General features: G+C 40.8%; 1 protein-coding gene across 8 annotated transcripts in view; it reads left to right on the top strand.

Annotated features, from left to right (window-relative positions):
- SNCAIP (synuclein alpha interacting protein) overlaps nt 1–12,205 on the top strand; it is a 138,725-nt gene extending 126,520 nt beyond the window's left edge. For 6 of the 8 annotated variants that reach the window (XM_081131873.1, XM_081131868.1, XM_081131869.1 and 3 more), the window contains 4 exons: nt 1,308–1,400; nt 1,946–3,014; nt 4,249–4,319; nt 11,602–12,205. In XM_081131873.1, the coding sequence (XP_080987999.1) occupies nt 1,308–1,400; nt 1,946–3,014; nt 4,249–4,319; nt 11,602–11,686 (1,318 nt within the window). In that variant the 3' untranslated portion in view covers nt 11,687–12,205. The remainder of the gene's footprint in view (nt 1–1,307; nt 1,401–1,945; nt 3,015–4,248; nt 4,320–11,601) is intronic. The other 2 variants (XM_081131875.1, XM_081131871.1) reach the window with 1 other exon arrangement.
- The last annotated feature ends 14,901 nt before the right edge of the window (nt 12,206–27,106 follow it).

Here is a 27,106-nt window from a genome sequence, read left to right as displayed (position 1 = left end):
TGTGTAGGTATTTCTAAAATTAAGTTCCTAGAAAGGGATTGGCTGGAACAAAGGGCATACATATTTAAAATGTTGATGGGTGTTGCCTCATATCCTTCCAAAAATGTTGTGCACATGTCCACTTCCCCCAGTAGTATATAGACATATCTATCAAGAGGAAATTTTAAATGATCTAATAGAATGCTTTTCCTAAAGGGTCATACTTGGAGAAAAGATCACAAAACATTCCCTCCAGTCTGTGTACCACAGAGTCTGAGAGGCTTTCGTGAGCTTTAATAGCTATTTATTGGTGAACTTTTCAAGGTCAGGGTCTTGGCTGCTCTCTCTGTTGATGATCCTGGGATAAAATACTTGTGTATGCTAATAAACAACAGTTCTTTCACTGTGTCCAAAGCTGAATGCTGTGGATAGTTATAGTTAAACCAATGACAAGATAAAATAGGACGGGTTACATGTAGACACTAGTCCTTTACTTACCATGTGCCTCAGTGAGGTTGGCAAAACTAGGAATGAACAGAGAAATCCACTTTGTACAGCCAGGGCACACTGTACCTTCCAGGCCCCAGGGCAGGAGGAAAAATGTCAAAGAGCAGTTTTTCCTGTCAGAAATTCAGAGAAGGAGACACACAGGTGCTTAACCTATCAGAATACCTTTACCACTTCTAGTTAATGAACACAGTTACTATTTAGAAATGGCAACTTTAACCTTCGGCTCTGTTAGAAATCCTAGTCTACAAGCCTAGGTATTATGGTTTGAATTGTGGCCCCCTCAAAAAAATAATATGTTGGAGTGCTGGAGTTCTAACCGGCAGTACCTCAGAGAGTGACCTTAACTGGGGGGGAGAGATTTTTCTTAAAAATGAGATTATACTATACACAGTATTTCGTATCTTCCTTTTTACTTAAAGAAAGTAAAGTACACTTTATAAAGTATTCTCTCTCTCTCTCTATATATATATATGTGTGTGTGTGTATATATATATATGTATATGTGTGTGTGTTAGGGAAACTTTTTTAAAGTTTAAATAAATATTCAAGTATGTTATCATTTACTCAGTCTTATTGATGAGTATTTAGATTACTTACAGTTCCCCACATTATGAATAATAAAATTTACACCTATTTTGGGTGCTTTTGATTGTATCTTTAGGAAAATTTCTGAACTGTAAAGATAAAGATTATGCACCTTTGTGAGGCTTTTGAATTTATTGCAATTTATTGTAAATTATCATGAAAACATTTACTCCTACTGATTTATAGTAGGAGCTCTGTACCAGGCAGCTCATTGTCTTGGTTTGTTTTCCCAGACAGACAATGGAACGTGTGACATTACAGAACCAGCTCCAACAACTCCTGGAAGCCCAGAGATCCGAGGGCAAGTCGCTCCTCTCTTCACCCAGGTAATGCCAGCAGCATCGGGGGTTAGAGTTCTCACATCTCTTAGATCTCTGAGCCTTATTTTGGACTTTCTTTTAGTGCCTTTTAAGAAGATGACAACAGAACACATTTTAGTTTTATAAAGAATAAGAAATAGGTATCGCAGGGAAAAGGCTCTGGACCGAGGGTCCAGTGACCGGGGTCGATGTCTGGCTTTGCCGTTTCTTTGTTCCATGACTATAAACAAGTCACTCACTCCTTCAGAGTCTTTGTGGGAATAAGTATATGTAGGTTGTTGAAGATGGGATCGGTTGTGCAAAAGTGATGTGTAAATAGTAAAATAGGAGACAAATTTAGGCGTAGTGTAAGGTGTGAGGCATACTATACTTTGGTTATGGTCGCCACTATTGAGCATCTGCAAATTGCTTTGAACAGACATTGATAATTCTTATTCCAGTCTTACTGATCTGTAAGTTATTAGTGGCAGTAAAGGCCATGCTGTGACTTGTAGCCGAGTCATTTTAACCCAGTAGGAAATCATCCCATGTGTTCTTTGTCTTCTTTCCAGTTCACCATGCTCCCCAGCCTCCAGAAAGTCGCAGTGGAAATCCCCAGACACAGATGAAGAGTCTGTAGCCAAAAGCAAGCCAGGAACCCAAGAGGGGATGCAGATCCTTGGAGGCCTGTCAGCATCCAGCCGGGCCAGGGCAAAAGCGAAAGATGACGATTCCGATAGAATCCTTCGCCAGTTGTTGGGGAAAGACATCTCAGAGAATGTCTGCACCCAGGAAAAGCTGTCCTTGGAATTCCAGGACATTCAGGCTTCCTCTAGAAATTCCAAGAAGATCCCTCAGGAGAAGAGGGAACTGAAGTTGGCCCGGCTGAGGCAGCTGATGCAGCGGTCCCTGAGTGAGTCCGACACAGACTCCAACACCTCTGAGGACCCCAAGAGCACACCCGTGAGAAAGGCCGAGCGGCCCAGGCCGCAGCCCATCGTGGAAAGTGCAGAGACCATGGACAGCGCAGAAAGCTTACACTTGATGATAAAGAAACACACCTTGGCATCAGGACGCAGGTTTCCTTTTGGGATCAAGGCCTCCAAATCTCTGGATGGCCATAGCCCATCTCCCACCTCAGAGAGCAGCGAACCAGACTTGGAATCCCAGTGTCCAGGCTCAGGGACCACACCCCCAAACCAGCCGTCTGGCGACCCCACTCAGCCCAGCCCTGACAGCACGGCTGCCCAGAAAGTGGCCACGAGTCCCAAGAGTGCCCTCAAGTCTCCATCTTCCAAGCGCCGGACATCTCAGAACTTGAAACTCAGAGTCACCTTTGAGGAGCCCGTGGTGCAGATGGAGCAGGCTGGCCTTGAACTCAACGGAGAGAAGGACAGAGATAAGGGCAGGGCCCTCCAGCGGACCTCCACGAGCAGCGACTCCGGGGATCAGCTCAAAAGGCCTTTCGGAACCTTCCGATCCATCATGGAGACTCTAAGCGGCAACCAGAACAATAATAATAACTATCAGGCGGTGAGCCAGCTGAAGACCTCCACACTGCCCTTAACCTCGCTTGGAAGGAAGGCGACAGATGCCAAGGGGAATCCCACGGGCTCTGCCAGCAAAGGAAAGAATAAGGCGGTGAGTGCTGTTTGAAGGATGTCTCTTTTTTCCCATTGAATTATGTTGTTCTTGACACTATAAATTGTTGACCTTTGCCACCTTGAGGTAATCCCCAGAAAAATTCCAAAGGGGTGCATGGAAAGCCAAATTTCTGTGTTTCTAAAGAGATACGTTAGAGTACATACTCTTTGCTATTTGTCTGGAAAATACTCTGAGAAAAAGATTAAATAAATCACAGGAAATTACATTCTGGTCCCTAAATTTACCTAACTAGTTTGATCCTTGAGTATTAGAAGTCCTAGACCACCAATTGATGGGAAATCAGGTCCTTCTTTGGCGCAGATTCTGCCTCAGGAAGAGTTTGTTTTCCTCATGTGACTGGATAGTTTATTCTCAAGCCCAATTAAAGAGCACATAAATAGAAACTCTATTTCTAAAGACTTAACTATTCAACTCTGGAATGATCTTTACAATAAATATGCCACAGAGACCTCCACACTGGCATTATACGATGCAGAGCCCTACGTGTGGATCAGGAGGCTAGAGCAGTCTGGGTGCCTGCCAGTACATGGGACGGCAGAGTGTGCCACGAACTACATTTCTTAATTGCATTTATTGGAAAACTGCACTATAATCTGTGGTTTAAATCCAGTGAATAAGAAATATGAGCATCTTTTTAGGTGATGTTTCTTGTGTGCTCTGTGCATGCCATGCCCTCAAAAATGGTAGAGCAGCCAAAATGTGAAACTCTGAGGAATGAAAGGACCCAGAATATCTACCATGTAATCTAGAGAGTCACACCAGCATAATTTAGTATTTGGTACAAGGTAAAAATCCCAGGGAGGTCTAAGAACTGTCTAATTCTTTTTTTTATACCAAAATCAAGTTTTAGTTGATATCGCTCAAATTAAATGAACCCCAGTTGATCTCCACCATGAACTGTCTTTGTTTTAAAGGGCTGTACCTATATTTGTTTCAGTTAGAAAAGCCACACTCGTGCCCCAAACACCAGGCCCTTGGGGTTAAAAATGTCCAAACTTACATTGCTCAGATAAAACTATTCCAAGTAACTTGATGGGTTCTCTTGCTCAGGAGTATGAGAATTCTCTCAGTGGTTCCCCATGCTCCTTAAAGCGTGTACAAAGCTTCTGTCCTAGTCTGCTCTCTCTCCTGCATGCCTCCTGTTCATTGAGACCTGTGCATGTGCTGAGCTTGCTGCATGTTTTCAGATGATTTTTAATTGCACCTCTAGGAGATGTCCAGCAGCTGCATCAGCCTTCCTTCTAACATGCTGACTGAAGAGCATCTGCATAGCTGTGCACGGTACGTGGGGTAGGGGACATGCAGAACAGCAGTGCTGGGCCTTCACTTGCAATTGCATGACCTTTTAAATCATGGTCCTGGAGCACCTTTAGCAGGGCTGACACCAAGGAAGAAGAAATGTACACCTCTTCCCCCAAAAGAAGCAGGCAGGCTGGTAACTGGACCTTAGAGAGGGAGCAAGTGCCCTATAGGAGGGGCTTTACTCCAGCAGCAGAGGGCCGAGGAGTCCACTCAGCTCACAAACATGCTGTTTCCCAGTTGACTTTGGCTTTCAGTCTTTGTTTTCATGGAGTCAAGTACCAAGTAAGTATAGAAATTAAATTTCCTGTCATGGGTGGAATGAGTCAACCTCCAATCAGAATCAGAGCTTTGAAGCAGAGCTGAGGTTTTCTTTCATGGTTCATCATAGACGGAAAGCTCATTTCATCACCATTCCACTGCCCTTGGGACAGCTAGGCCCTGCCATCCTGAACTTGCTCCAGCTTAGCATTCAGAACCACAGTGCCAGTCAGTGTCTTTCTCAAACAAAATGTTTCCATTCAAAAATACATGGACTGTGTACATGAAAGGATCCCGCTGGAGGTCACAGGTGGCTCAGACACCTCCTTGGGCAGAGTCCTCCTGGGGCATAGCTATGTTTAACCTCCCAGCGGGATGGGCACCGCTCCCTGATGAGGCAGGGAGAGGAGGGAAAGCAAAGCAGTGGAGGGGGAGTTGATGCAGGCAGTGCCTCCTACTGGTTTGTTTCAGAAGAGTTAAACACAAACCCATTGTAAAAGGAGACTGTCACTTTTAAATCACTTAAATTAAATTTTTACAAATCATTTAAGTTAAACAAATTCAATTTAATTTAAATGAATCATTTAAATTAAAAGTATGACACGCCTTTTAGCCCACTTCCAAAATCCAAAATGTTTGTGTGAGTGTGTGTGTGTGTGTGTGTGTGTATATACATACATATAGTTATACGCATGCAAATGAGTGTATGTGTTGTGGGCATGAATTTTAGTTCCAAATGCTAAGGCACAGGAAATGCCACTCTTCCCCCCCCCCCCCCCCCCAAATTGAATGTAATCTGCTCCAGGTCTCTAGAGATTCAGGCCAGAGGAAAAGTAAATCGCAGCCATTTTAGTGGGTGCCCCTAGGGGTCTCATTAATTCAGTACATTGAAGGAAGTGCCTTGTATGTTCGGTATTTACTGGTCACCAGAGTTCTGCTTGGGTCAGGCTCACATGTTGCCTAAGTCTGGACTACTTTGGCCACACTGGGGCCAGGAATCTTGGTCAGAGCTGACAGCCCAGTGCTTGAATGGGAAGAGTTTGATTTCTGTGATAAACAGAAACTAAAAAATAAAATACTGGCTCCTTTCCCAGACATTCACATTGGCCCACTTCTGTTTCTCCCAGCCTACCTTCCCCACCCACATACCCTTCTCTGTGCCCATCTTAGGTTGGATGGGTCTTCTGGTGCCTAGAAAATTCTTTGGCCTTAAACGGAAGTCCCCAGTGATACCCCGAGGGAATGAAGTACAAAGACTGGCAAACTCTTAGGGGTAAGGGGTGGGGAGGACCTCTCATTTCTTCCAGGCTCCCACAGCACCTGGAAAAAAGACTAGTAGCATCACAGTAGATTCTCCTGCCAGAAGTATTTCATCCTGCCTTTTTATGAGCAAGGGAACAAAGCTGAACAATCTATTACAATAAGATTACAAAAATGAGAGCACAGCACAAGGGTATGGGGCTACTTGGGTATCTGACTTGAAGTTAACACTTTACTACTCAGTTAAGGCACACGTCTCCTGGAGGCTCAGTTTTGAACCTGTCAGATTCATGGGCTTTTTGTGTCAACAGAGTTTGATTTCCATGATAAACAGAAACTAAAAAATAAAAATATTCAGTATATTGAGGTAAGCATCCTGGCCACTTCCCCTCCCTACTTTATAAATTAACCTGTACTTTATGATGTTTTAAGTTTGACGCATGGTCCATAGAAAGTGAAAATCCACTACTTTGTTTGTGCCAGAGAGGTGAGGTTTCTCTGACTCACTCATAATCACCCAGAGGCAGAGAGAACCAGTCCAGTTCACTCCTTAAAGTAAGGATGGGTATCTCTTGCTGAAATAAGGATTCCTCAGAGAAATTAAAACTAGCCTGGGAATATGGGCATGAAAAACACCTAACTCCAGCACCTGCTTCCTTTTGCCTATGGGACCCATAGAAAAAGCATCCCATAGAAAGATGCAAGAAGGGAAGGAACCCAGGTGTCCATCTATCAGTGATGGCTTTACATCTTGTCCCAAGAATTTGATTGAAGACCAAATGACTCCTCTCAGGTAGCAGGGATTGCCCAGCATCATATACCTTAGAAACCAATGGCAGTCAATGGGTTAGAGGGGCTCCAAACACTATGCCACTGAATGGCCCTATCAGTATAGCCTTGGGAGGGAGAGTGGACCCTCATTCCAGGCATACACTGGAATCACATTTTAGTTCCTGAGAAATTTTTATTTTTCCTGGTAAGTGAAAAATGAGGGCAATAAATACAACATTTTTTAAATGTCAGCTCTGTGAGGGGGTTCTGTTTGCTATTTATTTTTCTAAATTGGTCACAGCTTGATAGAAAGAATCTAAATTTCTTTTCAATGCCTTTTAAAATTAGATTCAACTCTATTACTTTGAACAGCTTTCCCAGTGTGTTTCAACTGCAGAGGATGACTTTGTTTATAACAATCAGATTTATCTTTACTTTTTCTTATAAAGGACAAATTGGTTTTGAGTTATTACAACTCCAAGGGAATGTTTGCAATTACTTGTCTTAAAATGTCAATAAGACATTCATTTCCCAGAGTTTAAGTCTATCTGAGATCTGTAGCAAATGAAATGAGCATTGGTTCCAGTTCCAGATAGGCAGAGGGCATTAATCCTTGCCTACCACCATTCACACCCTCTCTGACCACGGTGGCACTGTGGCCCGAGGAGTTAGCATCAGGACACCCCTAACCCTAAGACCACCGTGAGAATAGACTCCTTAAAGAGACATTAAGCAATAAACACCATCAGTATGGGTTTTATTGCAAAGGAGTTAGCCATACTCAGAATTATGCATCTGGAGTCAAGAGCTAGCATCAAATATTTTATATAGATATCAAGGTTGTTCAACAACCACTTCAAAGAGAGTGATATATTTGGCCTGAGAGCTTGTGGCAATGGTTCTCTACTGGGCCCAATAAGAGATCGGAGTTCAGGGTACCCCGCCCCCACCATTGGCAAGCATGCGCGAAAAGCGAGCAAAGATGAAGACTTTGGGAAAGTAGAGATGGGGCCCTGGCTGAAACCTGAGCCAAGCGGAGCGTACCTCTCAACCCCACTGAGCTGCATTTCCAGAATCACGGTGGAAAAATGCAGTCGGCACAGAAAGGAATTCCTGACCCTGCTGAGCAAAAGCATCTTTGCTGTAATTTCTCTGGATATAATAAAATCACATTTTAATTTTTTGACCTGGAAGTATTTATTTTTAACCCAGATTCTTGAAGGGGATGATTATATAAGTAGTCATAGGTGTGCTTCCAAGGCTATCTGAGTATGTACTGATTGCTAGTTCTAGAGTGCATGGGTAAGCAGACTGTGCCCTCTGTGACAGTTCAGAAAAGCTTGTTCAAGTGCTAATACTATATGGACAACAGTGTGGTGACTGGGGAGGGTGGAAGAAAGCATAGAGGGGATAAATGGTGATGGAAAAATTAAGTCAAAAAGATAAAAAATAAAGTGCTAATCCTAAAAGGGTATTTTGTAACACTAGATGTTAGACTTTATGCTCAAAAGCTATAGTTTCAAATTCTAAGCTATGATCTGAAGTGTGTGTGTGTGTGTGTGTGTGTGTGTGTGTGTGTTTTCATTTCTAGTTTACTAGCTCTGGGGTCCAGAACCAGCCAGTCAGGAGGAGTTGATTCCTGACTTGAAGTGATTGCCTTTGCTGCAGAAACCCATATTGCCTGCCTGGCCTGGCCTCCTTCCTTTGCACCTGCCCGTGTTCCCCAGGTGTTCTGTGCTCCTGCATAACTCTAGACTCCCCCACCCCTACCCCTGCCTCCCTAGGGTTTAAATTAGTTTCAAAGAGAAAGCCTGTATTATATACTGGAGCTTTGTCCATATGACTTGACGGAAGGGAGGAGCCCAATCTTCAACCATTTCTCCAGATTCCGTTAATTGACAGGTTCTCCTCTGAAATGGGCCACAGTTCTGCATTGCCGCCCGCTGTTGCACAGTAGATTCTTCTTTGTAGAGTAAAATGTCCATGTTATGGGGAATAGTTAAAATGACCAGATCTTTCCAGCATCCAAGCACAATTTAGCAAACTCTTTCTGAAAGGTGCCAGAGCTCTCAAGATTGATGAGAGCGTGATTCACAAGTGGAGTTTATTTTTCGTAAGCTCTTAGCACCCTCTGGGAAAAGGAGAACGCATATTCCAGCACAGGAAGGCAGTGAGTTTAGTATCAAACAGAATGAGTTGAGACTCATAGGAAAGAGCTATTACCACTAAGATCCTATGTTCTGTCTTAAAGCACTGCCTTCAGAAGGCAAGAAATGAACATGTGGAACACTCATGAGCTGTAGGCAGGGGTACAGGGGGAGACCCGCTTTGGAAACTAAAATCATCCCACTAGAAATACATTCTTCCAGCATGCTAATCTTGGTTTAAGGGTAGTCAAAAAACTTAAGAGCAAACAACTCCCTTCACCCAGCTCCACTTTCCTTTCCTCACTCCCCCAGGGCCTGGTTTTGAACTGTGTAACTCCAAAGGGGATACAGGTTGTATTATGTGTCATAACTGCCCCATATCTGCCACAGCTGGGATACCTTTGTAAACTAAAAGAGCAGTGCCTGTCTGTAAACTCTCTTAAGGCTGGAGTTTTAAAGAATCAGCAAGTTACTTGAGGTTTAAAAGTACCAGATAGAGACTTTACCCCGACACCTTCCAGTGCCTTCACCAAGCATCCTTGCTCCAGCCACAGTCATTGGGATTTTCCCGCCCACCCTGAGGACCATACAGATATGTGACTTTCCTGGACTCACATTCCCGGGTTGCCACCGCTCTCATTTCAACTTCTTCAGCTCTAAGCCACGCATTTTGCTGTGCCAGAGTAAGACGTGGTCCCTTCATTCAGCGAGATCATAATCAAGAGAGAATTAAAAGAAGATACAGTTAAAACATGGTAAATCCCATGAAAGGTATGAGAACGTCATGAGAGCAGTGACCCTTTATAGCACTACTGCACCCCTATATGTACCCCCAGTGTCGAGCATGGTGGCTGGCACATGGTAGGGGCTTCATAAATATTTGGAGAGAGGATGAGCTAAAAAGAAGAAATGGAAGAAGAGGGAAAAAGCAAAATAAAACAAAAAAGGACCGAGGCTGTCATCCCACAGAAAAAGGGGTGAGCTCTAAAGTATAAACCTAGGCCTTCTGATCCCAAGTCCACCTATTGACAGGGAGTGTCAGTTTGGGTACTTTGAGTACAGGTTTTCATTCTTTGAAGCAGAATCTCATTTTTTAGTAGAAGGGATTTAGAGATATCCTCTCACTAAAGCTGGGAAGGAGACCACAAAAGTAGCAACGTCCCCTATTGGGTTGTCAGTGGAAATGTAATGCATTCCCGTGGACCGTGTTAGACTCACCCTCTAAGTCACTGTCTGGGTTATGGAAAAATGGAACCCATGCTTAGATAAGCCAGCAAATTCAAGTACTTGAAAGCTGTTATTTAAATTCAAGCCTTTTCTTCTTTCCAATTTTGGTCACTGAGAAAATGATTTTATATCCAAAAATGAAATCAAGGACCAGCAAATTATCTAAATTATTCACACCAGAATTACTCAAATATGTTTGTTCTTTAGAATAATAGTAATTCAGGAGTAGGTAATTGAAGGGTTCGGGGATGCTTGAATTAGTCTGATTGCATTCAGATAAATGCCTCAAATTAACATTTTACTTGGTATACATTCCGCTGTAATTATTCTGGATTTGTCCTGCAGAAAGTGTTCTTTTTAGTGTTTTTGACCACAGCATCCCTTATATTAAAGCAGAAATACTACACCTGTCCATTCACCTTCCTGTTTCTGAAATATTACTGGCATGTTGTCTGTTATCATCTCCTCTCCCATTTCCCTTTTTCATTTAGGTTTATACCTGTTTTATGTCCTGACTTTTTCAGTAGTGTTGTTTTTTAAGAAAGGGCTGATAAATGTGTGTATTTAATCCACCATGTTCAGTTGTAAGTCCTTAGAATATCTTAACCCGCTGGGTTTTTCTTTCATCTTCTCCCTTTCTTACCCATGGACAACTCTCTAAAGTTCTATTCAGAGGAATAAATAAAATTAAGAATTATAACTTTCAGATTGTGCCATTAATCAAACATTTACTAAAACACTAAGAATAGACCTCACAGTGTTTGTAAGTGAGCATGATTTTGAGGCCGTAAGACTCTGCTTGGGTTCTCCATCCAGATATGCCCTCCTGCTAGCAAGGACCGCCACCAGAGACAGCTCGGTTTTGTCTGGTGTAGCGACGAGAAGGAATTGGTAATATGGAGGCTCGCCCACCCTCAGAAGGTAGCTCCTCTCTGGAAGATTTTATACCCAGAATGGGACTAATATCCCATGAAAATGACTCCATCTACCCAGAGGGAAATTCACTTAAAAAACAAAACTGTTTCAAGGTTAGAGCTCATACTTCTTTCCACAGACTTACTAGTATCACGTATTGAGGGGAAACAGCATTACTGTTCCCTAGTTTCTTCTTTCCCCTGTAGATTTACCTAGTTGTGATCTTCTAACATATACTCCTCAGTAATCACACACACAACGAAAAAGCATCTTCTTTAAACTCTTCATAACTATTAAACTTATTGCAGAATAAAAGGTGTCACCAGTGAATCCATGTAAATAAAGTATAAATATCTCATGTTTCCACTAGACCAGCAGTACTATCCTTTCTATTTTGTTTGTGATAAAATTCATTTGACTCGAGAATTTTGCCTGGATTCTAATCAGCGATTGGAATTGAGAATTAAAAAGTGTTCACTGTGTGTGTGTTATGACATGGCTCTTTTATTTTCCAAAAAGTGGTTTATATGAAAAGAGAATAATTTGCCTACTGGAATGAAGTGTTCTTCAGTGTGGTTTGTGTGAGGATGATTTTCATTTTTGGTCAACTGTTTAGTGGTATTGTCTTGTAACTTGACCATAGTTTTATCTAATTTTGGCCTCGTGGTTTCTCCTCTGCTTAGGCATAATGACATCAATAGAAAAATGAAGAAATCCTACAGTGTAAAGCACATTGCTGAGCCAGAGTCCAAAGAACTCTTCTTGTAAATCACTTTTTTTACTATCTCTCATTGCTGCCCTTTGGATACCTTTGGAAACTGGACTCTCCTCTGTGGAAATAGAACCATGAGAACAAAGCCTCACCAGCAGAAGAACAGAAATCAGGATGCCTTAAATTTATAGTAGGAGACTATAGAAGACACATTTTGGGGTGATATTTGTATATATAACTTGTTTTTAAAGAGATGCTGTTTAAAAGCATGACTGAGCAAATGGATGTTTTTAAGATTGGGTTGATTCAACCTGCCCACAGGACATTCACCAAGCCACTGATGCCGTTTTATATTTCACCAATTGCATGAGTGTTTGCTAATGTTTGAACTTCCCTTTCCCCATAATATGGGCAGTTTGGGCTCAGCATCTCCATGAGACGAGGCCAGTGGCATTGTTTCCTGTCAAGAGCGTTTTTCTGTCATTTCTACTTTTTGTATAAAGGAAATAAAACAATGTTAACAGCCACCTATAAGCTTGGGACACCTACTTTCTAATAAATCTGTGATGCTCTGATTTCTAAGGGACTCAGAGTATTTTGACTGCTGCTATTTTATTTCAGGAACAAACTGCCCGGTTTAGCTGTTTTCCCACAGGGATCAAGTAAAACATTCCAGTTTTCATTAAGTACTAAAGGATCAGACAAGTATATAAAATAAGTCAATTCCTCTGTCTTTTCAAATCACAGTGTTGACATGAGAAAACACTAATGACAACTAGGGATTTAGCCCCTTCTTGGATCACTTTTTTCTACCTCTAGCACATTATGAGGCCTGTCTAATCCCTTTAGGAGACAGTGTGGAGCCTGCATTTATAACAGCCCTATTGAAGTAGCTTTTTCAATCCATGTGAGCAGTAAGTTCCATGAGGTTTCATCCTATCGTGTAAAAACACATTTCTGTTGAAACTTCAAGAGTCTTATTTTCAAAGTGTTGGCAGAGCCTGCCTATAAGAAGCCCTATCAGATTTTAGTATGAAAGTACAATACATTCTTACCAGCAGGAAAGAGCACTGTATGCTGTGAACAGTTACTAGCAGTATTACTGCAGTCAAATGTGGACCATTCTAGACAAAATAGTGCTTGAGCTTCTAAGAGAGAATATATGGCAAGCACACATGAAATAGAGAATCCTGTATTTTCTGCTTGGTGCAGAGGAGGTGACGCTGGAATCACACCAAGAGCCAACCTTTGGGACTTAGTCCTAGAAGGGGGCCCACGAAGGAAGGAGACCCAGAGAGTGCTCTTTCCCTCAGAGGCCCCAGTTTTGTTCTTAGACTGTGTTTTAAACTTGAAAGTTGAACTTGGGCTGAGTGTTCTGCAGAGTTTATAAGCCAGACACAGAGTTCCCAATGAAACATAGCAAAGGAAATCTCTAGAGTCTGAAAGAAATAGATGCTACCTCAACCTAGAAAACTCTGGCAATTCGATGATTAATACTAGCATTTTAAACACCATGGTACTAAGCAAAGGAAGGCAAATAATTTTTCGAAAGGTAAAATAGGAAAGTTGAGCAGATTCAGATGAGCCAGACTGCAAGACAATGCATTGTATGTTTGATGATGTTGCTAGGACACTAAAAATGCAGGTGCTTAAAGCATAGGGATAATACCTTTACCATCCAAGTGCCTTATGAAGCAGATGAATTGTTTGCTTGAAATTCATAGAAATGATGTTTTCCTTACCACAAACCTAGTTTTGTGCAGAATTTTTTTTAATGAAAACAAACTCTTCTTTCTTTATAGAAATCAATACATTCACATGTTAAAAAGTGTGTTTCCTTTTAGTAAGCAGAGCTTTGCGGCCCCTGCCCCATTCCCTCCCATTGGGCTAGTAAAATGGGAGAGCACTATCTTCATGCCTAATTACATGCAGCAGAGCAGGAAACAGCCCCATTGTAAAAAACTATCACAACATCTGTCAGCATCTTTTAAAGACGGGCTTCTTTAATGTCACTAAAGGGACTTGTATTGCCAAAGTTCAGCACATCAAATTAAGAATGTTTCTTAGAAACAATAACAAGATACCAAACCTTCACCACTTTGAATGGATCAAATTCCAATTATTTATTCTCATAAAACAGTCTCAAGACCTCAAACCTTATAAGAAAGTTCTAGATGTACATAATAGAGATGGGAGTGGGGATAAGATGGTCAAAGTGTATCTTCAAGTAAATCTTGAGAATTGTTTTGTGTGTTTTTCCCTCGAAGTGAATATTCATAAGCAACATCCTAGGACTAGAGGTCCAAGCTAGAGGAAATGAATATAAAATAAATATTTAAATCATTCCTTGAAAGACTCCCTGATACAGAATAGGTTAAATGTTATTTCTTCAGATGCCACCTTTATGCTTAATGCTGAGCTAAGTTGATAAAGCAAAGTAAGGATAAGGAACTCATTGCAACAAGCTTATTACCATTTCCCCCCATAGAAATAGCGTTCATTCTGTCTATTGTCCGTAACTCTCCATTTGTTGGTAGGTCTGTCTATATGTCCTGTGTTATCTCTGGTATTATTTTCCTTTATTCTTTCACTATTGTACAGTTTCCTATGACTTTTCAAGCACTTGATTCCTGTCTCGTATGAGAACATAGGTTTGTTGATATTTGTGTCGTTTCTTGCAGAGGATGGTTAGTAATTATCTAACGATTTTTCTCAATACCCTTATATTCAGTTTTTTCCTTCTCATTTCTTCCCCTTTTTTCTTCTTCCACTCCTTTCTCCTCCCTTTTCTCTTTCCCTCTCCCCTGCCTCCCCTTCCTCCCTCTCTCCTTCCTCTTTGCTGTCATCTCCCCTCCTTGTTTCCCCCCTCTTTTCTCTGCCCTCAGTTCCCAAGATCTCTAAACCCTTTATATAGGAACATCCTTGGAAGAAGCTGGCAAAGGAATTGCACTAAATAGAAATGTGCTGGACCCAATGTGTACAATGACAAGTAAATCACCTCTCTCTTCCTGCCAGAGCCTGTAAGTAGAAAAAGCATCTTTCTAGATGTGGATCTATCAACAAACTCTGACTGAGCCCATACCTAGAATGCAGCACTCTCCTTGGATAAAAAAGCCCCAGACATGGGCATCAACCACAGTGGGGCCTACAAGGATAGACAAGTCTACCAAACTGTGCATGGGGAGGGACTTGTGAAAATAAAAGTATTCTAGTTGGTTTAGCAGTGGTTCTCAAATTTTGCTGCACATTAGAATCACCTGGGGGAGCTTTTAAAAATCTGATGCCCAAACTGACCCCCATAAAAAATAAATCCTGCTCTCTGGGGTAGAAGACAAGCATTAGTGTTTATAAAAACTACCCTAGGATTCCAATGTGGAACCAAGTTTTCAGTCCAGTATCCGGCTACTCAAAGCGTGCTCAGGCACTGTCAGCATTGGTATCAGCTGGGAGCATTTTAGAAAAGCAGAATCTTCTGGTATTTGCCTGGGTCTTTGTTTTATAATTTTATGATGCCGTGAACTATCTATTGAGACAATATTTGAGAAGACAGTCTGACAAAAGAAGACTCTTCCTCAAGGAGAGGGAAGAATGGTATGCCCCTAAACCTGCGATGGGGTATAGAGAAGGTGCTATTTGGTGTTTAGGGAGCTGTCATTGACATATGACACTCATGTTTATTTAATGTGTCTATAGGTTGAAAATCGCATTCAATACTATTACTTCAGATGTAGGACATTTAAAAGTCATAATTATAGAAAGTGAGACATTTTCTGAATGAGATAGATAGAAGACAGAGCAATAATTTTTTTAATAAAGGATGGGGTCATTGCACTTCTATGGTTAATCATAATGGGGCTAGTTTCAATTATTATTTCTCTAAATTTCCTAAAATCTATGTTCATAGAAGTGACATCATCAGAAAATTACCCATCTGGCAGTGGCATAATCAAGACAAAAGCACACCAAAGCAAAAGCTAAAACCTACCTCTCCGGTCACCACTGCAGGGGCTCCCCATAACATGCCAGCAAGATACACGATATAGTTCATGACACACCCCCCCCCACACACACACACACTGAATTCCTACCATGTGCACAGCTCTGTCGATAGAAATGCAACCGTAAATCTATGGTAATCAAGGCTTAGTGATTTTGATGAAATGTGCAAAGTCTACATTAAATGGGATAAATTTGCGAAGTAGAACAATCTGTTGTGGTGTTGTGCTCACATTTATGTTTATATTTTATAACTGTATTTATCTTTTCTTTCTATGGAATTTGTTCTTGCAGTTGTTCAGTTAGGACCAAAGAAGAGAGAACTTAAATTCTATGATTTGCGGTCGGCAGTGCTGGTCGCCTTCGCACCATCTTCCTCCCTTCCTTCCTAATCAGAGGAGGTGGCTGGATGTTCCCGGGGCAAATCACTTCCCCAGATGCCCTTGATCAGGAGTGGTCATGGGACTCCCCTCTGGCTAACGAAAAGTCACTAGAATCAGAGTGATTCTTTAGAAAACTTCGTGAAGGAAGACGCTTAGTGGCCCTTATCTGTCACCCTTGGCCCTTCACCCTTCGTCCTCTATGGGGTGGGGCAGTGCCTCTGCAGCCATGAGAACAAAAGTACCCAACAGAAAAGGAAGAGAAAGCAGAAGAACTTGTCTCCAGGAGCAGCTGCATAAGCTCTGGACTGTCCTGCATATTATTTGAGCTCTTTTCATTGACGAAGTCACTGACATCTGGCTTCTGGCAGGAGTAGCCTAATATAGAACCTAATTGATGTTTTCATCATACAGAATAAAGAGTATACATCCAGGTTATTAAAATAAAGCAACATTTCACAAATTGTATCCTATCCACCACTCAGTCTAGGAGATGTTTGGCTGTTCTCCGGTACTAAAGTATGTTTTGCTAGTGTAGTAAACAGTGCATACAAAATTCTGTAATAAATTGTGATGCATGCACCCTTCAGAAACAAAAGGCTTATTCCCCAGCTGCTGGCAGTGCTGCTGCCCAGAGCCCTCAAGTATTGGCCCTCAGGGAATGGCCCTTGGCCAAGGACAGCCACCTTGCCCAAGAGCACACCTCTTCCCAGGGGCAGCCTGTATCCAATGGCTGGTCAGTGTGGGGCTAGGCAGGCCTAGCCTTTCACCCAACTCGAGACAACTCCAAAAAGCCATCCCAGTGCCAGAGCTTTCCATGGGTTTGGCCAAGCTTCTTCCTCTGCCTTACCCTGCTCCCTCCCCATCCCTCCCATAGGTGTTGACTCCAAAAGCCATCCGTACTAAACTTCCGGAGCACTAATCTCAAGGTCAGAGTCTGCTTAACTAGGGAACTCCATCTGTGGCAGCATATCAACACGTTCGAGCCTTGAAGTATCTCAGAGTACAAAAGAAACTTGTGTAATTGCTTTTGGTGCTTAAACTGATCTGTAAATGGGAGGAACACTGTTTACATCCGCCACAGTGGTTTCTCAATATGAGTGTGGGACCTACTGGAATCAATTTTGGATCATTGTACATAGACGGAATTTAGACTCTTCAGTGTTAAAGCAAAATGTATGTTCCAGGGCAGAACTATTTAGCCAAACTTCAAAGAAATGCAGCCAAAATTATATTCTGTTTGGATACAACTTCATTTGTTTGCTAATGTCAAATTGGTACTTAATGTAGTAGCCTGTGGTCATTATGGCTGTAACAAACCGTTTCCAGGGTAGTTCCATAGGCTATCAGCCCACATGTAATCCATCCACCTCATTTCACTGCTGATGGTGAAGCAGCATCCTAAGTCCCTAAAGAAATGTCATCTCTGAACTACGGCATTTATCAAAAATCAATATAAGAAATACCCACACAGAAAAAAGTTTCTGTATATTTTTTATAAAACTTATTGAAACCATCATATGTTTAAGAAGCCAATGGCTCTATAAGGGGCCATAAAATAAATTCTTCTTAGACTCACTGCTAGGGGAGGAAAAATCTGCTCCCATAGAAAAACTGGCATGTTTCTTTTTATTAGCTAATAAGAACCTTATATTACTTGTGTTTTCCTTTTTGTCTCGCCTGCCGGGAAAAGGTCAAAAGCAAAGTTTGCATTCAATCTTGGTGGTGACCCTTAGCTTCATTTTTTCTAGCACACCACTCTCACTCAAACCCACCCCCTTCCTTCATTCTTACTTACTTATCCCTCTTTAATGGTTGTAACACATCTGTGTCTTCTATTATAAGCCACCCCAAGACCTTCTTCTAAGATAGACTGAAATAAATATAAATGTTCCCATCATTTTTTTCCCACCTACCCCCCCTTACCAGCTTAATCCTGCCCATTCTATTTAACTGATGTTGAAACCCACACGGGTTGTGTGTACAAGGCATTGCTGATTCAGAGTGTAAGACAACAGTTACCTTCAAGTTGCTTGTTGTCTTTTGAAGATGGGAGGAGTCGCATACCCACCTATGTAAGGTGCAAGACAAGGGACAACATGTGAGGTGGGGAGTTGGAGGAGGCGGGCTGTTGTTGAGAGAAGGGAGACATCACTTTTGGTTTGGCCTAGACCAGGCAGGGACCCTGTAAGGCTCCCATTTAATAGAGGCAGACAAATATAGTACTTAGATATAATGACTGGCTACCCATGTCCCCATGTAATGCAATTAAGTGTATAAATGAGAATCACAGGTCTGAACACTACATATCCACAGCCAAATGGCCTTACTGGTATCTTGTCCAACTCAGAGCATCTTGGAAAGTGCTGAATCCGTCCTTAACTTGATCAACAGTATTTTCCAAACCACAGACAGGCAGGCAGAGATTCCAAAGCGAGTTCTCCATTTTATTCAACTTGGGTTCTTCCTCTAACCCAGACCCAGCACCTTAGTCCTAGACTCCTAGGGCCCCGTGCCAGCACCCTGTATTCCTCCTGGTGGTGGCCATGAAGTTCACCCCACTGAGCTCTTCAAAATCCTGCTGTGAGGAGCACCAGCAGCTCTATTGTGCCCGTCACCCCAAGGACACACTTCCCCTGGATTCCCTTAGCCAGGTACTGAGCAAAGCAGAGGTATTAGAGCCAGGATATGTCTTCCTCCCGGGGGTCTCTTCTAAAGGACAACTGTGGGCAACTGTGGGACTCCCATAACCTGGCCAAAACTTTCTCCAAAGTGTGCTGTGGTCTGAGGTGCTTCCTGCCCCATTCCTCCTTCCCCTGCTCCTTTCCCAGGCGTCAGCCCTGCCTCACAGTCTGAAGGCGCTGCAGGCTACTCCTGTTCCTCCCCCTTCATCCTTCTAGGTACATCCCTTCATAAATCCCTCGAACATCTAATCCCAGTTTTTAAATTTATCTTTATTGTGGAAAGTATTACAGATTTCCCCCTTTTTTCCCCGTTGGCCCCTTCCACCCCGCACCCAACCCCCCCCCCCCCAGGCCTTTGTGGCTGCCCCCGGAGGGCCTTCACTGACACACCCCTGACCCCCCTCGTTTCTCTCCACCCTATTCCAGGTTCAGCCACCTGCCGAGCTAAGCGCTCCGCCCGATCTAGCCTTTCCTCTCCCCTCTCGCTCCTCCCCCTGCTATGTACGGTGGCGGGGTGGAGTGAGGATGGTGCTTAGGATCCTGAGCGGGGCGGTGGTGCAGGTCTTCTCTCATCTTGGCAAAGATGAACTTAGTGCTAGCATGTATGTTGCCTGTAACTTATGCTGAGTCGTTTTTCCTTCCCCAACTTGAGTTATATCACAAAAAGCCATATTCTGTTCCCTTATGTCCCTTAAGTTCCAGACTTAAGGACCAGCTCTTAGCTCAGCGAGAGAGAGAGGGGCCAGCCTGGCAGGGAGAGATGGCATGTGATCGAGGGAAACTCAGCCTGCAACACGGGTAAATGGTACCCGAATTCAAAGACAGTGATCAGGGAGAGGTGGAAGAGAGCTTCCCTTTCACATCAAGCTTTGCCGGCCTTTCTCAGCACATGCCGTCCTTTACAGGTAAATAACTCACACTCCCCCACCTTAGGTTTCTCCTTCACATCATTTTTCTCCACGTTTATGTTAATTTAGCACAAAGGGCCTGTCAGCAAATTACTAAAGTTATCTGTCATTATTTGCAGCATTTATTTCATTCGCATTCACCTATGTTGAAAGAGATGGATTTTTAAAAATAAACATTTAAAAATTTCACAAACTTGCTACAGGCAGTAAATAACAGGTACTAGGGAGTAAACATTAAGTTAGATTGAAAAGTCACTAGCGGCTATGTTATTCATGGTGCTTGTCTTTTTTTGGCCCACGTGCAAGATCTTTGCGCACAGCCGATTTCCAAAACCTGTAAAGACTTCAAGGAGAAAGGAACTGTTCTCTCTGTGGCTGGTCTGAATGAATTCCTGGCATCCTGGTTATAAGCCTCCAGGTTTATCTGGATCTGTACACACATCTGCTAGAAAAATCCTGTGATGTCACATTGCCAACAATGGCTTGATTGTAATGATATATCTCCAGCAGGAAGCCATTCATCCTTGCGTTTCAGTGATCAGAAGGGAAACAAAGTCCTTCATTCTGCTTTTTGTACAAGAGCAGCATTCCCAGTGCATTCCCAGCTATGTTCCTCCCCAGATTTAACCTTGACAGGTAAGAAAAATCACACCTCCAATTCTAGGACCCTTTTTCTAGAATTTACCTTGGCCCAGTGGACACTAAAAAGTAGTTAGTATAGCCCTGGCCATTGCGGCTTAGTTGGTTGGGGATCCTCTGTGCACGGGAAGGTCAAGGTCAGGGCACAGCCTGGGGCTGCTGGCTCGGTGGGGTCATGCAGGAGGCTGTTGATCGATGTTGAGTTCTCATATTGATGTTCCTCTATTCTCCCTTCCTCTGTCCCTAAAAATCAATAAACTATTTAAAAAAAAAAAAAAAGTCGTTACTTTCTTTGAGTATCCTTCAGCCCCCTCCTGGATATGTTTAAAGGCTGAGCCTCCCTCCCACGCCCCTTTGGTTTTCCAGACGCACCACAAACCCTAAGGAGCACCGGGACTGCACTACACAGAACCTTCAGAACAGGGTTTCTTGATTGGCTACCTAATTAAGTAAATCTCCTCGCCCGCAGGAAACTAAGTTAAAATAACATTGAGGTCCGTCCCTAAGCCCGCAGAAGAAAAGAAAATTAGAAACCAGGGCTGAAAATGTCCTCTGTTGTGCAATGGGTATTGGAGGATGGCCGTCAGATGAAGTTTCAGACACGTATTAACATTTTCCTAAGCACAAGTTCAGACCACACAGTCTCCTGAATGTTGTAGGTTTGGCTGACGGTACTTCCTGGAGGATTACCTTGTTGGAAACTATTAGCTTTTCCGATTGTAAGGTAAGAGAGCTCACCCTTCTGCCTGTCAGGAATAAACACATGGAAAAGAAAAGCATGGTACGCTGGGCAGAGACCTGAGAGAGCAGCTGCCGCCCAGTGTTTCTGGCGGTGGCACGTGCACATCCTTCCCACGGAGGAGAGCCTGCCCTTTGTTAAACCTCCAGAGAATGAGATTCCGTCTCCCTCTCTGTATTTAGTTTTAGGTTGGTACAACCATTAATGCCAGGCATTTCCTATTCAGGCCTCCTGTTTCTGCGGTCCTGCCTTCTTCCCAGAAACATTGCCATTCACCCTGACCCAGTTGACCATGCCCAGTAGCCAATCCAGGGCAAATATCGAAAGATTAGGGATGAGTCAGCTCTGGAAGCAAATAACAGCAAGCAAGGAATTGGAGAGCATTATGAGTGTAAGAATTGGCACTTAATTTTTTTAACCACAATAGTATTAAAATATATCTCCCTCATAAAGGCATTTTTATTAGTATGCATGTGGTTCAATAGGATAACCACATGATGGAAAAAATAAAATAACATGGTGAGGGTAATATACAATTTGGCTGTTGATTTTGATATTTTGAATTTGATCATAATATGTACTTTAATCTTCCTAAGATTAGTCAATCTTATAACAAATATAAGAACAAAATATAACTTGTGTCAGATATGTTTTGCTCAGCAGAATTTGTGTGACATTTATATGTGCTACAACAACTGTAATTTGTAAAAATGAGCTGTATAGTACAATAAACTTTTGGAAAGAAAGAAAACAAAAAGGTGAGAACCACTTTAAAGCTAATAAGTTGCTCATATTCCCCTTGACCCATGGAATAAATAATCACAAAGAACAGACTTCTTAGGGTTATACATCATCTTGTTGGTTTATTTATAAAAATTCAATGTTTAAGTCACCACACCAACAGCTGGCACGATCAGACAACTAGTGAGAGAGATCCTTGAATTAATTTAGTACATCTAAAATCTAGTTTAGGTACACCCCTTTCCACGGCCCTCACAAAAATCTATCACATTGGAATTATCTGGTTTATTTCTGTATTAGTGTGTGATATCTAATATGGCTAGTTTACATGGCTTACCATATTTTCTGGGCATAAGTGTTTATAGGAAAAACTGCAGATTTACACAAGGTTTTGGACATGTGACTCATATAAACTAGAATAAGGGCATTGTTGCTAAAACCTGAGGCTGCTTTGAAGCCTCATCATAATGTTCTTGGGAAACCATTAAGCAAAATGCCCCGAAGGGTAGGAAAAATTGCACTGAGCAATAAAATGTCAACAAACGGCAGAATTTGAACATCAGGCACTTTCATCTAAACATGCCCTTCTCTCCTTTCACTTGGCAGGGGCTTGGCTTTTAAAAAGTAATAAACTCTAGCACTCCAGTTGACCTGGGATGTGTTTAAGAAATCAAATCCTAGAGCCAGAAGCATTCTGACCTTTCATGTGGACTCCCCAACTCAGAAAAACCATAGAATGAGAAATATAAACAGAAAAGGAGAACAGAAATACATGCCTCAATTGTGTAGGTCTTGGATTTTTCTTTTTTAAAGAAAGGTACACAACAAAACTCTCGGCCAGAAGGAACAAGCTTAAATCTGTTTAAACAGGTGTCCAGGACTCACTGTCGCATGAACAGCCGATGACTATAATCATAGCACAGCGGAAGGCAGACATGAACAAGGAAAACCTATTCATCAGCCTGTGTAACCTTTACAGACCTGGAGCAGACAGTTTGGTCTCAGAGCAGGGTTGCAGTCAATCAAGAAATAGCATCCTACAGCCAAAAGTAATTTCAAAATAACTTGAAACCTTTACTTATGTTTCTTGAAAGCCATAAAGGGGATACAAATTCAAAGACCAGAGCAGCATTTACTAAAACCCCGTGAGTCTTCTGCCTCTCCACCTCACACTGTCTGCCTGCCAACCCGGAGCATTTCATCTCACAGTTCCCCATGACCTCTTTCAACACAGCATTCTCCTTCCTCTGCCTTTCCTCACCTTCTCTTTTCTGTATCACTTTAGTTTGTAGATTGACCTCACCTCACTCCCAGCAGAAAAGAATCCTTATTTTGTAGGAAGAAAAAGAATAGGGGAATTGATGTGGTAATTGGAGCATTCCCTTTGACTGGGTAGCGAAGGGTAGGGGAATAGCCAGCGAACATCCCACATTAATAATTTTATCTCAATGTAACTGTGTCATGAATTAAAAACTGATGGGTGAGGTATCTTCAATATGCTCTTAAAACTGAGACCTGAAAAATTGGAGCAATATCATGTTTTCACAGTTCTAGAGGTATTGTTTGCTTAGAAAAACTCATGTTTATTAAAGCATAGAGATGATCTCTGTTCCGTGTCTCAGAAAAAGTGGAGTTTCCTTTTGGAAGTATAAATCTGATAGGGTACCAAATGGGGGTCTAGAATGTCTTGGAGAAAGAAGCAGAACAAGACATAACAGAATACTAGTCATGGACACTGGAAAACACCATGTCTGCATGGAGAGGCCGTTCCAAAGAATCGCCACATGGTTTGGAATGGTAAATCAGGGTTTGCCTAAACATGACTAACATTAGTTTTCTAAAATGTTCTTTTCTATCAAATCAAAGGCTGTAAACCCAAATACCTGTAAGCATCAATCTGTATCCTAATCAATGGCAGGGGCTGTATGAGAACTATGCTGAAATGGAAAGGGCACATGTATCTAAAGTAATTACTTCTTTCCCACTAATTCTTATCATGTGGGAATGCTGGCCCAGTGTTGCCAGATTCTCACCCCCTCAATTTTATTTCATTTTTGTGTGTCTGTGTGACTTGGCCACTTTTATTTAAATTGCTAACGAGAGGAATTCAAAGATGCACATATTGTTTTCAGAAATTTAAAGTCTCCTGTTATTGAAGATGATTAAGAAAAATCGCTGGATGAATTCCTGATGGGAGTTTTGAGTCAGGTGGGTTAACTAGGTTTCCTTTCAGGTCTTTTCTAAAGTGTCCGTGATTCTGTGCACACAGTGAGCTTTCTATGGCAGCCAGTCACACGAATCATCACAATATGCATGTGCTTTGGCTCTCTGTTCAGCCTAAGTGGCTGTCATATGACATACTTCCTAGAAGGTGTCAACGTGGCTGTTACTGAAGGGACTGAGGTTAAATATCTTCTGTTTCCTTCTATTCACTTCGGCATGTCCTGATAAATATATGTAACCCATTAAAAAGCTCTTTTTGCTTTTCTTTATGTTTCCTTGAAACGTGTTCATTTAGCTTCCAATGCGCCCTCCCCCTTCACTTGCTCTTTCTAGCCTCTTTTTGGGCCATCCCCTCAATTTTAGATACTAGTGGTTTAAATATTTTTTGTCACCGTGAATGCCAAATAGCCACACCTATGAGCTGATGCAGTCCACAGACCACATCAACTCTGGGGAAAAAAAAAAATATTAACCAAGAAGCAAGAAATATATCAGTATTTGGTCTCTTCAGTATGAATATTTAATAAAATTTTCTGCAAAAAACATCTACCAACAAATAAAAAAGGCTTAGAGGAAATTAAGCAGAAATTTTTCCAAATAAATTAATTCAACCGTGTAAAAAATGTAGACTTAAGCCCAAGAAGTCAGTATGAAAATGGGAAACTGCCTTGAAAAAGGACATTATTACAAAAATTCCACTTATAGAAAATAATACAAAGATTCTTATTTGCTCAAAGGTTAATATATGAGAATATTTATCACAAGAAATCATAACCGTGAAGAATTGGAAACCAAGTTATCCAACAATAGGGGCTTTGTTTCAATAAATTTTGTATAATATACCCATAATGTGCAAAATCATGCACTCATTAAAAATGATGCTGAAGAAAATTATTTAATGGAAAGATGTTCTTGATATTGTTAAGTAAAAAAGTAGGTAATAAATATAAATAAAGTATTATTTCATTTTCTTATATGTTTATATTTTTGTATGTATATCTTTGGGTCAAAGAAAATATAACAAAGGAAATTAGAAAATAGTTTAAAGTGAAAACAATATATCAAAATTTGTGGGATGCAGCTACAGTAGTGCTAAGTGCAAACTTTAGATCATGATGCATATGTTAGGGGAAAAAAACATGTTTAAAACCAATTATGTACGTTTCCACATTAAGAAGCTATAAAAAGAAAAGAAGTTCAACCCAATAGAATGAAGGAAATAATGAAAATGAGAGCAGAAATCAATGAAAAATAAAACCAACAATAGAGAAAAATCCATGAAAACAAAAGCTAGTTATTTGAAAAAATCTATAAGATTGATAATCCCCAGACTAATCAAGAAAAAAAAAAAAGAAAAGATATAAAACATCAATATCAGTAATAAAAGTCATTATCACTATAGATTCTACAGTCATTTTTAAAGATAAGAGAATAAAATGAACACTTTCTAACAATAAATTTGACAATTTATGAAAAATACACAAATTCCTTGAAAGACATAAATTACCAAAATTGACACAAGAAGAGATAGAAAATCTGAATAACCCTATATATATTAGAGTGCTGTATCAAATAAATAAACTAAATTTATGATTTAATAAAAAACAACTTCAGATCAAGATGGCTTCACTGGTGAACTCTCATCAAACATTTAAGAAGGAAATAATACCAATCCTTTCCAACCCTACAGAAAGTCAGAAAATAGAGAAGGCATATTTTTGAACTTATTTTTATTACCCTGATGTCAAAACCAGATAAATACAGTTAAAAAAAATGTGTGAAAAAAGAAGCCAAAAACTTTTAACAAAATTTTGGTAAACTGAACCTGGCAAGACAAAGAAGAGGAATACATTATGACCCACTGGGGTTTATTCTAGGAATGCAAGGTTGATTTTCACCATTTTTAAAGCATTCAATGTAATGTACCACAATAAGACAATAAAAGAAAACAGTGTATGATTATATTAATGGATATAGTAAAAGCATTTGACAAAACTTACTATTGAATGAAAACTTTTCAATAGTTTAATGAATAAAAACTTTCAGCCTATAAGGAAAAATGGAAACATTTTTAACATGATAAAGGGCATCATAGAAAAGCTTGCAGCTAATATTCTATATAACGATGAAAGATTTACTGCTTTCCCTAAGATTAGAACAAGACAAGTATGTCCCCTGTCATCACTGCAGTTCAAATTGTAATAGAAGTCCTAGCCAGTATAATAAGGCAAGATAAGCAATAAAAGAACTGCAGATTGGAAAAAACAAAACAAAAAACTAGTAAAATTGTCCTACAGATGACGTGACTATACACATAGAAAATCCTAAGGAATCTACAAAATAAGCTACAAGAACTAATAAGTAAATTTTGTAAGGTCTCAGAATATCAGGTTAGTAAATAATAATAAATTGCATTTTTATATATTAGGAGTGACTAATTTGAAAGTGAAATTTTTAAATAGCCATCTAAAAACAGACTATTTACGAATAAATTTAACAAAACACATGTAAACATACTGAAAACTAAAAATCATTGCTGAGAGAAATTGAAGACCTAAAAGGCAGAGAAATAAACCTTTTCATTAATTGCAAAATTTAATATTGTTAAGATGTCAATTGTCCCAAATTGATCTGTAAGTTCATTATAATCCCAATCAAATTCTTGACAGGATTTTATTTTTTAAAGGAATTATTAGCATGCTGATTTTAAAATGCATATATAAATTCAAAGGACATAAAAAAACCAAAGTAATTTTGGGAAAAAAGAAATAAGTTGGAGGATTTACAATCCCTGAGTTCAAGATTTGCTGTGAAACTATAGAAATCAAGACCGTTGTATTGGTGTAAAGATAAACACATAGATCAATGGAGCAGAATAGAGTCCAAAAATAGACCCATGCATGTATGACCGATTGATTTTTGACAAAGTTCCCAAGGTAACAGTGGGAAGCAGATAGTATTTTCAAAAAGTGACCCCAGGACAATTGGATATCTGTGTGGATGTGATGGTTAATTTTATGTGTCAACTTGGCTGGACCATGGTGCCCCTGAGATCCAGGATTAAGGATAAAATACTTTGATGGCAAAGTGGGAATGAGGGTGTCTGCTCTGGCTCTAAGTCAAGGTGACCCTAAGGGATTCTTACTACTTGACTTTTGTTAAATCA

Source organism: Miniopterus schreibersii, assembly GCF_964146895.1.
Source record: "Miniopterus schreibersii genome assembly, chromosome: 3".
Taxonomy (NCBI): domain Eukaryota; kingdom Metazoa; phylum Chordata; class Mammalia; order Chiroptera; family Miniopteridae; genus Miniopterus; species Miniopterus schreibersii.
The sequence above is the reverse complement of the archived record's forward strand: the minus strand, read 5'-3'. Positions and strand labels throughout refer to the sequence as shown.